The 17,519-nt window shown below is 31.1% G+C and overlaps 3 protein-coding genes across 3 annotated transcripts; all 3 read left to right on the forward strand.

Moving 5' to 3' along the window:
• Positions 1-357: 357 nt before the first annotated feature.
• Positions 358-2,974, forward strand: MONOS_80 (uncharacterized protein). The gene is made up of 6 exons (XM_067878370.1): positions 358-414; positions 527-623; positions 670-761; positions 823-927; positions 1,004-1,020; positions 1,080-2,974. The coding sequence occupies exons 1-6, from the start codon at positions 391-393 to the stop codon at positions 2,788-2,790; spliced, it is 2,046 nt and encodes a 681-aa protein (XP_067719593.1). The 5' UTR covers positions 358-390; the 3' UTR covers positions 2,791-2,974.
• An 8,871-nt stretch (positions 2,975-11,845) lies between these two features.
• On the forward strand, positions 11,846-12,561 carry MONOS_16211 (uncharacterized protein). Its single transcript, XM_067869124.1, has one exon. It carries the CDS (start codon positions 11,897-11,899, stop codon positions 12,275-12,277), a length of 381 nt encoding a protein of 126 aa, XP_067719594.1. The 5' UTR covers positions 11,846-11,896; the 3' UTR covers positions 12,278-12,561.
• Positions 12,562-13,555: 994 nt separating this feature from the next.
• On the forward strand, positions 13,556-14,363 carry MONOS_12840 (uncharacterized protein; the record flags this gene model as incomplete). The annotated part of the gene is made up of 3 exons (XM_067865493.1): positions 13,556-13,834; positions 13,942-14,172; positions 14,214-14,363. The coding sequence occupies 3 exons, from the start codon at positions 13,556-13,558 to the stop codon at positions 14,361-14,363; spliced, it is 660 nt and encodes a 219-aa protein (XP_067719595.1).
• Positions 14,364-17,519: the final 3,156 nt, after the last annotated feature.

The raw sequence follows: 17,519 nt of genomic DNA on the forward strand, positions 1-17,519 counted from the left end.
AATTTTTTTTTTTTTATGTTTATGAGAAAAAAATAATTGATTGTTCAAAAAAATGTTTTTTATTTCAATAAACATCGAATTAATAAAAACAATTTTTTTAAAAAATTGAACAATAAAAATTGATTAACAACATGTGACTGTCTGATTCGATTCTCCTCATAAAACAGTTTTTTTCTTTTTAATAAAGAATTATAATTCAATATTTATCGAGCAAAAAATTGTTTTCTATTTCTTTAGTTTTTCAGTTAACAATTTTTCTCATTTTTTGATCTCTTCAAATGGAAGCATGGACAAAAAATAAAATATCTCGTGAATGATTTGATAAATGAAAACCGATCAGTGAACCATAAACTTTATATTATTAAATTTTTTGTTGTGTCTCTGAATTCAATGCAAGTGGAAAACGGAGAAAGTGTTTGAGGTTATTTTTCAGCATAGAATTAACGAAAATCCTTGTGTTGAACCTTGAACGATTGTTTTTAAAAAATTATCGAAAATAATGTTTTATTTTTTGGTTTTTCTGAAGTACTCAGATGTAAATCAATCCATACAAAAATTACCTCATGTACTACCTCAAGAACAGCACGACATACTCGACGAACTTGGGACAATTGCTTGGGAAGGTTTGAATTTATGAATAGATGTATTTCTTCTTCATATTTGTAAAAGACATTGGAAGCAATGAAAGTCATTTAAATAATTTAACATTAATTCGATATATTTTGGAATCTTTGGCGACTTCTCAGGATGAATCGATAAAGGTTGGCTTTTTTAATTATTTTTTAAAAATTTCTTAAAAATGCTTTTTTGAAATTTGAAAAGGTGAAAACTTCAATTCTGCTCATATTAATAGGTTATTCTTTGAGTAAAGATCGACCTTTGTTTCTTGCTCAAACAGTTTTTCCTTCTGTACAAGATTTCATTTTGGTGTGAATAATTTTGTTCGTTTTAAAATTAACTAATTTCAATGAAACAGTCTTCTGATTCCGATATTTCTCGTGAGACAATTAAAGGGTTCAGGTATGCAGATTTTAATAAAATGATAAGACCTAATTTATTATTGTTATTAAAATTCTTAGACATTTAATGGAAGCAACAATTCCGAAAAAACAACAAACACTTCATTCATTTGAAAAAACAGTTGATGAACATCCAAAATCAACGACTTTTCAAGAAGAAAAAGATGAACCGATAACTAATGATAAATCATATTCGCTTCTTTTCAATCGACCAATTAAAGCAACTATCGAATATGTATCTAATGTGCTGAAGTCTTCTACATCCCCTGATGATCTCAAGCTTGAAGCACTTGAACTGATTTCATCTCTTATCAAAAATGATGTACCACCGAAAGTGTTGAGTTATCTTGAAGTTTTGGTCGAGGGATTAACTAAGAATTCCGACGAGAGTGAAGAAGTCCAAGTTAAGGCAATTTGGATTTTGATGATCCGTTTTAAGAGGAAAATTTCTGTGAAAGAGAAAAATTGCATGACCGGAACCTGCCGTAATATTGTAACCCAAATGGAAACCAACGACAAATCAAAGGAACTGGAAAGGAAAAGCAAGACGAACGATGCACAATTAAATAAGCCAAAGAGTTTCCATCATCAATTGCTTCCTGTTCATCGAAACAGCCCTCAGTCAACAAAATCCCTTACAAAATTTTCATCTCCAACAACACGCACGTCTGGTCAATCCGTCAAGTCTTTTGCATATTTCAGTCCTTCTGGAGCAATTTCACCTTCTTTTATTCCTTTTTCACCAGACAGTACCCAATCACAACCATCTTCGCATCTTCTTCCGGGTGCATTGCCTCCTCCTCCTCCTCCACCTTTACTGCATATTAATCATCATCATCATCATCAATCTTCTGATCTGACTACAAAAACTTACCAACACGAAACAAGCTCAATTCCACCAGCAAATACTTCTAAGCAGAGTGCTGTATCAGGCAAATCATCATCTATTTCCCCTCCTTTATCAGCTGAGCCTTCAGCTGCTGTTTTTCATATTCGCAATGAGATAAAAGAGAAATCTGGTGAAAGTGCATCATCTGAAACAAAAGCCAGAACAGAGTCATTTTACGCTTTTCCTGTTATTACTCCTTCTGGCCAAGTATCTACTTTTTTTAATAATCATGCGCTTCCTCAAAGTGAAAGCGGTTCAGTGAGCAAGCCTTTTTTCCACATCTCCCCGCCGCCTCGTATGTCATCTGATGCTTCAGCTCAGCCGGTTTGTGGAAAAGAAAAAACAACTAAGCTGGACTCTCCTCCATGTGAGGCTGATGGTTTTGTTGAAGTTGACAAGTTGCTTTCCAATCTTAGTAAAAAGGAGAGCCAAAGCTCGCACAGTCCCAGTGACACTCCACGGAGTACGTTTGAGCTATCGAAGCATATGCCAGATGAAAAAAAGAAACAAGAAGAGAAACTTCTAATCGACACTGTTCCTGAAAGCCCATTTTTGGAGCTTCCAGAAAATGCCTTAATCGCAACGTCTGAAAATGAGATACCTGAGGATGTTTTGAAAGAATATATGGAAGAAAAACAAAGAAATGAGTTAGACCATATTTTTGCACTGAAACTTGGTATCATAACGAATGGAAAATGCGAGCTATGCGGATTGAGTGTACCGACTAACAAAGTGAATGAACATATTCAGCTGCATTCAGAATTTGAAGAATATGATGAGTCACGTGTGCAATGTCCAGTTTGCGATCGAACTGTGTTGAAATCAGAGTTTGAAAAGCATTCTCATTTTCACAAATTGCAGGATAAAAGCATAGATTTATGAGTGCAATAAAATCAAGCATTATTTACGGAGTGATTTACAAACCCAATTTTTTATTTTAGAAAATCCGAACAAGGAATTAAATGAATTATGTTTGTGGAATTCATGTAAATTTTATTTTTTTAGACATATTATTTATAAACATTATCACCAAGATATCGTTTCACTATTTTTTCCAAATATTTTTCTGACAGTCTGTCCCAAAAAAATGTTGATCTGTCCTTTTTTAATGTTGAGCATCCAGCAATAAATAAAAAATAAATTTCCCACATTCGCCTTTCGTCATAATTAGCATTATCACAACATGGAAAATATTCAACTGTTGGATGCTAGAACAGTCGAAAAGAAAAAGAAAATAATAGAATCAGTTCCAAGATCCTTCAAATTCAGAGTTAGTGCAGTTTCTTTACCTGCTGTTCATCCTTTTGAAGAACGTATTCATCAAACAATAAAAACGAGAGCAGCAATGAGAGCAGAGGAAGAATGACGAAAGAAAATTGAAGATCTTAGAAATGTTGGAATTTTTGAGAATCGAAAAACGAAAAATCCTCATGCTAATGCAACTGATGTGAAAAGAAAAAAATTATCTAATTTTTTTACAAATCCATGGTCAGGAGAAGAGCGAAACATGGAATGCTAATGAATGCACATTAACAACAATTGCTACAGCCAGGTCCTTGTCGAAATTGAAGGCGGGAATTGACATTACTCTTCCATTGCATCAAAAAGGAAGAAAGAAAAAGGTCGAGTATGGGCATAAGTGAAGAATAATACCTCCTTCAATTTAAAGATATCTTGAACAATAATAGCATGGAAATAAATAGCATAAAAAAATTACACTTTTGGGTGGAGCAGTTCTTTGAAATATCTTCAAATTTTTATTAGATAAAAATATTTGATCAATCCCATAATTAAATATTTGAATATGATTTAAAAGTTTTTTGTGCGAACGCGGAAGAATTGAAGATTGATTGATGTATTAAACAATGCACTGCTTAAAGTTACATAAATTATGTTTGACTTTGCTATATTTTTTTCTCTTTTTTCATGTTATTCTTTTTATTTGTAACTTTCCTAACTTAATCAATAACATTAGATTTAATAGAAATTCATTTAATTTATTTTCATCGAACTGCACATTGAGTATTAATTTGTGATTGAAAATATTGAAAACTCCAGACAATTAAAATCATTTAACAAAAATGGATAAGTGAATGGTATTACTTGGCTGCAATCAGTCGAATACATGTATTTTCAGAAAACAGAGTGGAAAGTTGTTCAATCACAAATTGGTGTGGAACAGGCTGGTATTTTTCCCTCTATTATATGCCCTCAGATGCTCAATTCCTTTTCACCAAATGTAAGTGCATTTCAAATTCTGGTGGAGATTCAACAGGTTCTTTAACATTTCATTATCCTCCACAAAATAAAACAAATCAATTTTTGGTTAATGATTTCCAGTTTATAAACAATAAATTGACATCAACTTCAACTTCATGGGGAGGAGCTGCGCTTTGCAACACAGAAACTTATTCCTGGATGAGTGAAATAAAGTTCATCTCTTTCTGTTTCTTTGATGAAAATGCAGCAACAAATGGCAGATGATACGATGTATTTTTCAATGGAAGAAGCATCATTCAATCTCCATTTGAGAATTGCGATTCGGCTACCATTTCATCAAAAGTCTTGAAAGCCAGTCCTTCTGGAAAAGAGGTTATCAACGTTTGCTCCCTTTCATCTATTCTCTCCATTTCAACTTCAAAGAAATCCCATACGTAATTTTTCCTCCTTTTTTTCTTCGTCTTCTCCTTTTCTTCTTCATCTCTCTCTCCTCTTCTTCCAATTCCTTCCACTCCTCCTCCTCTTCACTCAAATCTTCCTCTTCTTCTTCATCTTCCTCTTCTTCTTCTTCTTCTTCTTCTCTTTCTTCTTCTTCTTCTCATCCTCCTTCAACAAGCACTTTATTCCCTCCAGCCACACTTGATGTTCAGTGTGTACTGCAAACACATTCAAAACAGACAAAAAAAGAAATCAATTCAGAAAAGCAACAATTAAATAGAGAGCATTCTTTATTTACTCCTCCTTCTTCTTCCTCTTCCTCTTCTTCTTCTTCTTCTTCTTCTTCTTCCTTTTCTTCTGCAACATTATCACCGTCATCTTCTTATTCAACTTTTTCTTCTTCTTCTTCCATTTCTTCTTTTTCTTCAAATTCATTAATTATTCAAAAATAATTGGAGATAAAAAAGATAAAAGTGAAATCCTAAATGCATATAATTATACTCATGCTTTTTATTCTTTGAATTATGTCAGTTGTGGGATAAAGAAAACATTGAGCTAAATAGTGGAATTGCGTGTGGTTTTCGATCAGCAAATAGTAACAACAAGGCAATTTGCATCTGAATAATTCGTTTCTGAAGGAGCATTGCAGACAACAAAACTTTGTTTGTTGATTTCTTGCTGTAAAGAGCAATTATCGATTTCATTTTGGATAAGATACAGTAACAAATGCTATATAACAAAATGGCATCTGAATTCTTAACGTTTTTTTGGAGATTTCAGTGAGAAGAAAAGAAGGCAAGAAGATGAAATGAAAGATAAGAAAAGAAAATTAATTGATATTGATAAGTTTAAAAACATGGACGAATTGATATTTTTGATTAAGTTGTTAGCTTTTCAAATTCAATTCATAGATTTGTTTGTTATTGAATGTTATTAAAGACTTTTTTTGGATTCAATATATTTTGAAAATAATGAATAAAAAGTTTTTTTTTTTTTTTTTTTTGATTTCATCATTCCTTTTACGGAAACAACGAATAAATAATTTCTATTGATTAAAATATTTTTTTCTTTTCATTCCGCTTAAACGAATCAACAAAAAAATTGAAATGCTTCTTTGATAGCATATTTTTTTGAAAATAATAAAAGATATGAGATAACTTAATAAAAGTGAAATGGAAAAAAATCGGTATTTTCACACCTAAGAATCTATTGATTGTTATTTGAAAACGATTAAAATGACAACCTATTTCTCAATACGAAAGAATAATTGTTTATTCGAATTTCAACATCACCAAAATAACAAATTTTCAAAAAGATGAAAAATGATCGTATTGAAACGTATATTTTAATTTTGAAATAATTTGTTTATATTGATTAAAAATGCTAATAAATCAAACAAACTTTTCACTGTTGTCAGAGAAGTGGAAGTTACAAATAAAAAGAATAACATGAAAAAAGAGAAAAAAATATAGCAAAGTCAAACATAATTTGTGTAACTTTAAGCAGTGCATTGTTTAATACATCAATCAATCTTCAATTCTTCCGCGTTCGCACAAAAAACTTTTAAATCATATTCAAATATTTAATTATGGGATTGATCAAATATTTTTATCTAATAAAAATTTGAAGATATTTCAAAGAACTGCTCCACCCAAAAGTGTAATTTTTTTATGCTATTTATTTCCATGCTATTATTGTTCAAGATATCTTTAAATTGAAGGAGGTATTATTCTTCACGTATGCCCGAGAATGAACAATATCAATCAATTGTTTGGGAAAAAATGAAGCAGAATCCTTTGAACATAGAGAGGAAAATATCATCTGTGTGATTATTTTTGAAATCATATTTTCTCTATCAAAATTTTCGGTTCCAAAAATTCACTTGAATATAAAAGTGAACAATGAAAATAATGACGAAGCTTATTAATAACACATTCATCAATGTTGCAACTCAAACATTGACTTTTGTAACACTTGTGTTAAATTTTGTCTCGAAATACAAAATCTTATCCAAATGACAAACAAACTTTGAAAAACATTCACACCGAAAAAAATTATGATTTCAAAAATATTCACCCATCTGAATTGTCAAAATATGGAAGCCTTATTAGGAAACCGACAATATAGTGTATTCTTTCAGAAAAAAAAATACCCAAAAATTTTCCTATTTTTTCTTTCAAAAGGATAACAAAGAGAGAATCCGCAGCTAATTCAGAAGAAAATAAAATTCTCTGTATTAAATTCTTAGAAAAACTTAACGATTATAAAATAGATGGTGCAATGATTTTTTTATCGATGAAACATCTTGGAATGCAGAATGCATCCAAAAATTTGGATGGTCCCCAGTTGGAGAGAAGGTTCTAATTCCTCCTCCACCAGTTCATCAGTCACTTACGGCAATCATATCCGTGTCTCAATCAGGAATGATGTATTCTGAAGTTGTCAGGGGGTCAATTAATCATGAAATCTTTGAGGCATTCATGAAAAGATATTTGCTATCAATAAAAGTCCATCGATCATCTGTTATCGTGATGGACAACACTTCAATACATCATCTTAACACAGACGCAATAAAAATGAAAGCCTGACATCATGTACTAGATAATGCCGCATATTCACCTATACTAAATCCAATAGAAAACGTTTTTGGTTTTTGGAAAAAAAGAGTTGAAGAAAGCTCTCACATCTGGAAAGGAGAAAACCATTTTATTGCAGTGCTTGTTGAGACCTTCAAAGATATTACAGCAAGAAAAGTGCGAAGAACCATTGCAAATGTTGAGAATGAAATTTGGCCACTGGTTTTGGAAAAAAAAGACCTTTAACATTAACGTTTCATTTATAAATTCATAATTCATTTATGTCCGATAGATTGATTTAATTTGATTTTATATTTATTGTTTTCAAATCTCAAATCATTTAGTTTATATTTCTTTTATTTAAATCAACGATCTTTATCAATAACAAAGAAAATTGGCTTGTTTGTTCAACAGATCTGATTTTTTTTTTCAAAAGAAAGTGAAAAATACTCAAACATTCTCACTAAATTAAGTCAAAAAAGGCTATTTATCAAAAACAATAAAAATCTTGAACAGTTAATTCAAAAGAGAATTATTGACAGTATTGAAATTATAAAAATAATTAAAGATTCAAATCAGCATTCAGTTAGAAAAATTATTACACAGTTTTCCTTTTTTTATGAAAATTCCATCTGCTTGATTCATTATTTGAGAAAAATTTGAAAAAAAATGATGTCTGAATTGACATATTAGATAAATTGTGAAATAAAAAGATATTTCAAAACGAACCGTTTATTTCAAGATTCCCCAGTAATTTTAAATAAAAGGCAGCGTTTTTAAGAAAAACCAGTTTTTTTCAATTGTGGCATAAAAGTCTTGCTTTTATCATAAAACAATGTTTTGAAGGTTGAAGTCAAAAACACGTCAACATTAAATATTATATTATTATTTTTACAAACAAAGCTTTTTTTGTAAGTTTTTTTAATTTTTTTGATCATTTTCCATCGAATGTGAAAATGAAACGTTTTCTAATAATAATGAATTTTAGCATGAAGATAAACGTTCAACAAACAATTGAATCGATTTATTCGTCAGTTTTGTCTTCCTTTTGTTAAAATACACAATTTTGGAATTTAGAAATTTTTGTTTTTGCTTTAAACGTTAACACAATCATTCACGATAGGTTCCATTTTAATCTTTAAACAACATATAACTTCATAATATATTTATTAGACCTATTATGAAAAATTGGAATTGATTTACATTCATTTATGTAAATGATCAATTTATTTATTTTTCATTTTTACGTTTGTTTATTGAAAACAAAAATGCAGTTAAAACAAGTTTGTAAGCAATTTTTTTTTGATTGTTTTAAATGTTTTCATGTTTTTTTTTTCATTTCAAAAGCTTTCTTTCATTAAATTTGAGAAATATTTTATTAACACATTCTGGTTGAAAAGTTTTAGCGAAAATGCTGCAGAGCAAAAAAAACAATAATGATAACATGTGTGAAATAGCAATTGAAATGAATTCATGATGATAAAATTTATTTCTTTGTTTTTTAACAGATTTGTTTTCTTGTTTCGAAGATTGAAATGAGGATTGCAAAAGCAGATATTCCTTGAAGTGGATGGAGTGATTGATGAAATGAATAATGAAGAATTCAAATCTGCTTTCACAAAAGATTTTTTTTTTTTTTGACGAAATATTCAAAATGATTGAAGAAAAGAAAATATCAGCGTGAAATGCAGCTTTGTCACTGAAATACATTGGATATTTAAATGTGCTGTTGAACCAGTGGAATGGAAGCTAAGAAAAATATTCGATGAACGAAAGATTTGAGAAGATGATTGATTATGAAGAAATGAAAAAAGAAGAAAAGAATGAAAAGCTTCAAACTGATCTTTACGAGTGCTTATTTTCACTTGACGGCTTGCGTTCTTTGGATCCATATCCGATGTGCGTGTCATTCCTTGTGAAAGTCGCATTGAACAAAGAGGAAAGTTAAAAAGTTCGGAAGGAAGGAGATATAACCTTACCAGCTTTGAGCAACATTAAACAATGTGAGGTGTGTTAATATATTTATAAATTCATTAATGCATTTTATTTTCTTTCTTTTTTTTTTTTTGCATTGGAAGAGAAAAAAGAACTGTATTTGAAAAAATCAAATGGATTATCTTCATTATCAGAATTATCACACAGCTTGCTTATCAATTTGCTTGACAGTTTTTGACAAACAGAATATTCGAAAATGAAATGAAAAAGATGTTATTGCAATTCTTTGCCAATTTTTCAATTTTTATTTGATGAACTATGTATTACAAAACTTGTGAAAGCTTTTAAAAAAGATTTTTATCCAAAGAAATCCAATTCAAATTGTGTTATTTGAGAAACATCAAATATTTCAACTTATGAAAACTCAATTTTTATTTTTATTTTTTGAATTTTTTGAATTTTTTTTTTGAATTTTTCAAACAACAATAACCAAAGCAATTTCCTTTAAATCCCAAAACGATAAATCTCAGATTTCTTTGATAAAACAAAACAAGCAAAAATAATTCTGAACATGGTTGGAACCATTTATTCAATCAAATAAATGCATATCCAATGCTTTTTAAAAATGGCCAGAAGATTTTAGTTTTTTAAAGTTATTTCAAAATAACTGTGTTAATTCATATTTCGTGGCTGAAACTTGAAATAACACAAATAACTTGAAATGACCAATTCATTTCACATTTTATCTATTATTTTATGAAAGTCATCTTTCCTATGAATAAAAAAATAACATTAAAAAGAGAGTTGGTTATTGATACTCAAAAAACTTTATAAACAACAAAAGTGACAAAGCTGAATAAATAATTTATTGAAATCAAACATCCCTTGATATATTCAAAAAAAAATACGAAAAAACTCGATAAATCCTGCTTCTAAACTCGAAACAGTGTTAAACCCTTTGAAAATAAAATGTTAATTATTACGAAAGGTGAATGTGGGAAATGAATTTTTTATTTTTTGCGGGATGCTCAACATTAAAAAAGGACAGATCAACATTTTTTTGGGACAGACTGTATCATTGTTTGAAAAATAATTGTTAAAAAATGGGAAGATATTTTTTGCTTTATGAATTTTGTTCCATTCTGCACATTAAATTTTATTTCTCTGTTTTGAAAATTTTCCAATGTTTTTTTGACACAGAAATGAAAGACTTATCATGATAAGGTTGTGGAAAAAGTTTGAAACAAATGGTCGTTTTTTTCATAAATGCAAAAATTTTGCCCCAAACTTCAATGTGTTGAATTTACCAAAATGTGAGTTTTCCATTCTCAAAGAATTTTCAATTTATTCTTTTTCTTTTTCTTTTTCTTTTTTTCTGACTTTGTTATATTTTTCTATTCTGTTTTTCCTTTATTATATAAATTATTTATCAATCAATAAAAAATTCCCGTTAAATAAAACCAGTTCGTTATTCTCTTTATGAACCCGAAAGTTCTCTGCGCAGCTCCGAATGGATTCCATCTTCAAGATGAAAATGAACAGATTTTGACGTTTTTGTTGTTTTAATCCTTGATAGCAGCAACGAATTATGATGGACTTTAAAATAAATTTCAATGAGTGCTTCTCCTCTCAAAATTTCAGAAGATCATAATGAATATTTGTAACAATAGTCAAAATTTATTTTAAAGACATTAACAAAAAAACACTTCAATTCAAAGGTTTTAATAATGCAAAAAGTTTGGGGAAAGAATAAGCAATTATAAACTGGAGAATCAGAAAAGTTCTACCGTGTCTGGAAAAGCTCTCGAAGAATGTGAGTCAAAAAGTATAAAGCATCATCAAAATTTAACTTTCACAATTCTATTTGCCAAGATTTTTTTCATAAATTCCTATTGTATAATTTTCAAATAAAATAAAAAATGCCACATTCCGATCAAAATTTAGCTCCCACTAACGAAACTTCACTAAAATAGTAATAAACACATTATAGAGATATTGTTTTCATTTTGGCAAAATTTCGTGAGAGGGAACAGAAATTTAATGGAAAAATGATATTCTTATTATCATAGAAAATAAAACAAAAGGAACTTTTCAAAATATTTTTGACTTTTTTTGAAGGATAAGAAGTTTGACTTTTTCGAAAAAAATGAATAACACATAATAAACTTCTGTGACATGACAAGAGAAAATTGAAAAAATGACAAAATGACAGACAAGAAATCTATGATTTGTCAAAAATTGTTATTTCTAACTTTTTCAATACTCTTAATTACTATAATAACTAATTTAATAATCTTCATGTGACAATTTTTATTACTCTGAAAATACGATATTTTATATTTATGTTATCAAGTTCCCAATTTTCATTTTATTTGACACGAAATGTCAGTTGAGGTATTTTTTTGTCAATATTTGTTATTGACAGTCACTGACCGTCGCTAACAAAAGAGAAAAGGATAGACATTTCTGATTCTATCAACTGATTTTCCCCAAAGGTCTTCAAATAGTTTTTAAAAAGTTTTCGCTGTTATTTGTTTTGTTTTGTTAAAATTAATTTTTTGTATTTTATTTTATTTTATTTTATTTTTTATTTTTTTATTTATTATTTTTCGATTCGAACGCGTATAATACAACAAGGAAAAATAAAAATAAAAATGTTCTTGCTCAAACATCTGTAGAATGAATTTTGATTATCCATAGTTTTTTTGAAACAAAAAATTTGAAAGTGAAAGAATGGAAAATTTATTTTATCCAAGATAATGGGAAACGGAATTGCTTAAAATTTATGTAATAGATCCTATTAGAAAGAATTCGAAGTGATGTTCACTTTATTACTCATTTCTATCCTATCAAAGGCTTTTGCATACACCGAGTACTATGAAGAAGATGAGTTCCCGGATTATGAATCATACGAAATTGATGATTCTGAATTCGAAGATTTGGAAGATGACGAAGAACTCGACGAAGATGGAATTCCAATAGTTTGCGGATTGTGTAAATGGTTGGTAGGAAAAGCAATTGAATATGCATATGGAAAAACAAACAAGCAAATTACAAACTTCTTATGGTCACAATGCGACAAACACCCAACCTGGGCCCACAAATGCCGCGAAGTTGTTCCACCTCTTCTTAACGTTGTATACATGATAGTTAAGAAGTATGGACCACCAATCATTTGCGGCGCAGCGCATTTGTGTTGATATGAGATTTTTCTTTTTATTTGGCCAGACATTGTTTTCCATCTTTGGCCTCATTTATTTATCGAGATTTTTTATTCCTTATTTTTTTGTTGAAAAATTTAATATATTTTATTGAAAGAATAGAGTTCATTCATCCTTTTATATCAACATTTTGAGTATTCTGTATGAAAATGTTAAAGAATAATTGTTTAATGAGTCTCATTTGATTATTGTTGTACCAGCGGAAAAAAATGAAAAAAAAAAAAAATAAATAAAAGAACCTTCGAAAATTGAAGAAAAAAAAATATTCTTTTTTGAAAACTTATAAAAGAACGCTGGATTTCTTCCATGACGAATCAAAATCTCGTTTTAATGAAATTGCAAATCGAGATTGAAAAGCGAGAAGTTAAAATGTTGTTTTCTCAATCGAAATAATCAAAAATAGAATTAAAGATTTTTTGTCATTTCCAGAAAATAAGTTGAGTTTTTTTGTAAATTCGAAAATTCATTTTTTTGTGTATATCATTCCACTGAACTTTTCAGTTGCTATTATTGACTTCCACAGTCCATATTTGAATATTTGTTATGATCTATCCCTTGATAAATTGGTTTGGTGTAATTCAAACCATTCGAGAATCGTGATGATTCATTCACAAAAAGATAGCAGTGGGGAAGAATGAAAAGGAACTCAATGAAGCACTTGGATTTCTGCAGACAAATCCATAAAGTGTCTATATTTTGCGATTTTGTGAGAACAACTGAAATGTCAGGAGCATGCCACAGTTGAAGAATAAAAGCTGGAAACACTCATCAAAAAGCAGGGGAAAAACAATTCAATAGAGAATTAACTGAATGGGAGACAAGAGCCGATATAATTTAAATAGATGGATTTCACTTCTCAAAAAGAAGTGTTGGTGCATATGTTTGATGACATTTTGCAAAAGAACTTTACAAGCATTCAACAATTGATTGTTGTGCGGGAATGGAGTCAAAGTTTGCTTTGGATATGAACATCTGGAAGCTGAAAAGCATCCTTATACTAAAAGTACTCACGCCAGATGGAATTCTGAAAGTGAATGCCATGGATCTGTTGAAGCTTGATCTGCATCAGTTTATTATAAATGTACCATTGTGCTCATTTCCAGGGCTTTTGGACCTGATGAGGCTATGTCTTTCGAAAAAAAGACACACCCGTCTAATTTTCAGGTTGAGTCGATGATTAACCAATAACAAAAGCAAGGATAAGTTAAGATCGAAGTGCTCAACAATAGCTGATGGGTGGAGATGATGGTGATACGGATGGATCCAGGGGTAGATGTGGTGTTGGAAAAAGACAAAAACGCTCAGGATGAATACTTTGAGAAGATTTGGTATATAGTGCTCCAATTGAGCTACACAGCACTTTGGATGCGGGCTTTGCCAACGAAGATGTGTGTGATAACTGAGAGCCAGAATTTGGAGAGGCTTTTGAGCCTTGAAGTGATCGAGAAAGGATATGGGCATGCTGAATCTGATTACGGGAAGAGCAATATGTTCAGTTATGAGCTTCGAGTTGATGCAGGTGACAGGAGAGTGCAGGTATGGCATCAACTGAATTACCGTAGATGGAACAAAATGAGACACATTTTTGATGAACAAGCTTGCGATTCATTTCATTTTGCAGGATGTGAATAATCAGATTCCAGAAGCTCATTGAAGAAGTTGAATTGCAAGATTTGATAACAGATTCAAAGCTGAAACATGGAGAGATGAATATGAACAAAGTGAGGTCGAAAGAAGCCAACGAATATTTTGTACAGCGACTGATGGAAAAGAAAGAGCTTTCCGTTGCAGACGAAAACGAAACATTCTTTGATTTTAGAAGAAAAGCTGAAGAAGTTCCATCAGTGAAAGTTGTTGCGAATAAAGTGAGAGAGGTACATTTGCGCGAGTTTGATGAAATCATATTTTGTTTTAGCTCACCGATGCATCGAGATGTGGATGCGGGAATGGAGGTGGATTGACTAAAGAAGAATTTCGAACAGATGCTGGATTATTCTGTATATTCAAATGTGATCTCTCGTGCGAGCGCAAATATCCTGCTGCTCCATCCGCTATTGTTCCGTGAAGTTACTGTATCTTCTTGGACGGCACACAGATGATTGGGCGAAGGATGCATCGGTTACTGTGGAGTGGACTGATGCAATGTGGAAGATCAAAGAACGAGCTAAAGCAGGAAACATGGATGATTGTGACGAATAACTTTTAAAAGTCTGTAAGAGTTCATTCATTTTTGTCTTTCATAGCAGTTTCTCCTGATCCGAAGAAGCAAGCACTGCAAAGATGATCTCTGATTCGATTGCACCAGATAAATAGTTGGACAGCAGCCGCAGCAAAGCTTGACGTTTGAAAGTGTTACAAAGAAAAAAACAAAGGTTTTATTGTTATATATATATATATATATATATATATATATATTATATGATAATACAAAGCTCCATATTGATTTTTCCTTTTTCAACAATGTCAGAAACAGGCACATCTTACAAGAATATATTCGAAAAAGCAAAGTTATTAAACAAAATACGCTGCAAATGATTGGAAAAGAGTGAAGGAAAGGAAACATATTTATTTTTTAATGAACAATCAAAAGAAAAACATTCAAAAACAACTCTAAAACTCTTTTTGTCCGATACATGTCAGCCCAATACGTTTACAAATGGTGGACAGCATGCCATTTTGATGTATTTTCTCCATTTATTGAAATGAACGATAATTCAGATCAGATTACAGGAAATTATTCAGTAGGCCAATCGTCAAATCAACATTCAAAGACAAAAGTTTATTCTATCAAAACCATGGAGAAATGGAAAAGAAAATTGGTTTTAATAAAGTAAGGAAAGTGATAAAGAGAGCACGGGTTCTGGTTGTGAAATTCAGAGTTCAGTTTGATGAAGCAATAAAAAGAGTTGTGCCATTGAAAAAATGAGCTCAGAATGCAGGCAATATTGAATTTCACTCCCGCTGAGAATATTTAATTTGAAGATTTTCATTCTTTCATTTCTCACTACAACGTGTAACAAAACAATAAAAACAGTATGAAAATATCTGCCGAAAATCGGACATTGTTGAATTGCGACGTGCACATTGGAATAATAAAGGGAATTGTAAACTCTTCGCTGATGTGACTTTATTGCGTGATGGATACTCGCATGCGCCAATTGTCCGTTCTTGTGAAAGAATTAGCAAAGTCTAAAACATTCGCGATGCTTCTGTAAAATCTCTCTCCAGCTATGGATGGATGCTTCTTGTGCTGACTTTCCTGATGGAGCGGAAGACATCTGCGATTGTGTCACTATAAGACAAAGCATTGCCTTTTTGAGTCTGCTTGGAGAGAGCTTGAAAAATTTGATGATAAGTATTTTGAGGAAAAGGAGATTAGAGAAAATGTTAGAGACTCATGGAGAACAAATTGCTATCTCGTGATTGATGAAGACATTGAAGGGGAAAGATTACTCTTCAGAGTCGATGCTAATACATGGCACTAATTGAAATGAAGAAAGAGAATTTTTGATGCCATTTGCGAGAGAAACAGAAAAGTGGAAGAAAGTTATGATTTTACAAAAGAGAATATCTCTGAGACAGACAATTTGTTTGCAACGGACAAGTGAAACAAGAAAAGCAAGAAAAGCGGCAATAGAAATAACAGAGTCGTTGCCTTCTTTAGTATTATCACAGGCAACCTAAAAAAAACACCAGAAGAAAAAACAACTTCATCTTCATCTTCTGGAAAAAATAAAAACAAATCATTAACTCTTCTTCCATTACCCCCAAATCTCGCGAATCAAGATTTGTGAATTTTCCTTCGCACAACAAACTGCCAAAAAAATTAAATATAATATTTACAGAAATCCTTCATGAGGCATCTTCTTTTCATCACAGAATATTCATCTGGTTTTACTCCTCAATTTCCGGTGACTCCCCTCCTCATATTCTTTTTCATCAACGTTGTTACACTGCTCTTTTGTGAGAGAATGTCCATCTTCAACATTTTTGACTGAAGCATATGAAACATAAAAGGAATGGGAAAAAGGAAAATGAAGATAATTAAAAAGAAAGAAAGACACAACAACAAGGTTCAAATAACAACGGAAAAGAAAGGTGCTAAAGCGAAAAAACTCTGAACAATGCGAATCTTAAACAACTTTAGAAGACAACTTTTTCGTTTTCTAATTTTTATTCAACTTCTTCTTCTTCTTCTTCTTCTTCTTCTTCTTCCCACTCTTCTTCTTCTTCTTCTTCTTCCCACTCTTCTTCTTCTTCTTCTTCTTCTTCTCCTTCTTCTTCTCCTTCTCCTTCTTCTTCTTCTCCTTTTCCTTCTCATTCTTATTCTTCTTCTTCTCCTTCTTCTTCTTCTTCTTCTTCTTCTCCTTCTTCTTCTCCTTCTCCTTCTTCTTCTTCTCCTTTTCCTTCTCATTCTTATTCTTCTTCTTCTTCTTCTTCTTCTTCTTCTTCTTCTTCTTCCCACTCTTCTTCTTCTTCTTCTTCTTCTTCTTCTTCTTATTCTTCTTCTTCTTCTTCTCATTCTTCTTCTTCTCCTTCTTCTTCTCCTTCTCCTTCTTCTCCTTCTCCTTCTTCTTCTTCTCCTTTTCCTTCTCATTCTTCTTCTTCTTCTTCTTCTTCTTCTTCTTCTTCTTCTTCTTCCCACTCTTCTTCTTCTTCTTCTTCTCCTTCTTCTTCTTCTTCTTCTTCTTATTCTTCTTCTTCTCCTTTTCCTTCTCATTCTTCTTCTTCTTCTTCTTATTCTTCTTCTTCTTCTTCTCCTTCTTCTTCTTCTTCTTCTCCTTTTCCTTCTCCTTCTCCTTCTCCTTCTTTTCAAACATCATCATCATCATCTTCTTCTTCTTTGTCTTCTATTTCTCTTCTACCACAACTACTACTTTTTCTTCTTTTTCTAATCGTATTTCTTCATTTTTTGCATCTTCATCGTCTTCTTCGTCTTCAACCTCTCCAACCTCTTCAACCTCTCCAACCTCTTCAACCTCTTCAACCTCTTCAACCTCTTTTTTCTTTTTTTCTTTTTCACCTTCTTCAACACAGAATGAATATATATATACTCATACTCATATCCTTTCTAACTTTTATTTCATCACATTTGGAGGACTTTTAGCAAGACGTATTTTTTTGTTGCAAAATCCTGTAAAAAGTGCCTATCCTTCTCGACAAATGACGAGCCTTTGAAGTGCTTAAATGTTTCTTTGATGAACATGAACTTATGCTCAAA

Source organism: Monocercomonoides exilis (assembly GCF_001643675.1).
Source record: "Monocercomonoides exilis strain PA203 chromosome Unknown scaffold61-464226, whole genome shotgun sequence".
NCBI classification, from domain to species: domain Eukaryota; phylum Preaxostyla; order Oxymonadida; family Polymastigidae; genus Monocercomonoides; species Monocercomonoides exilis.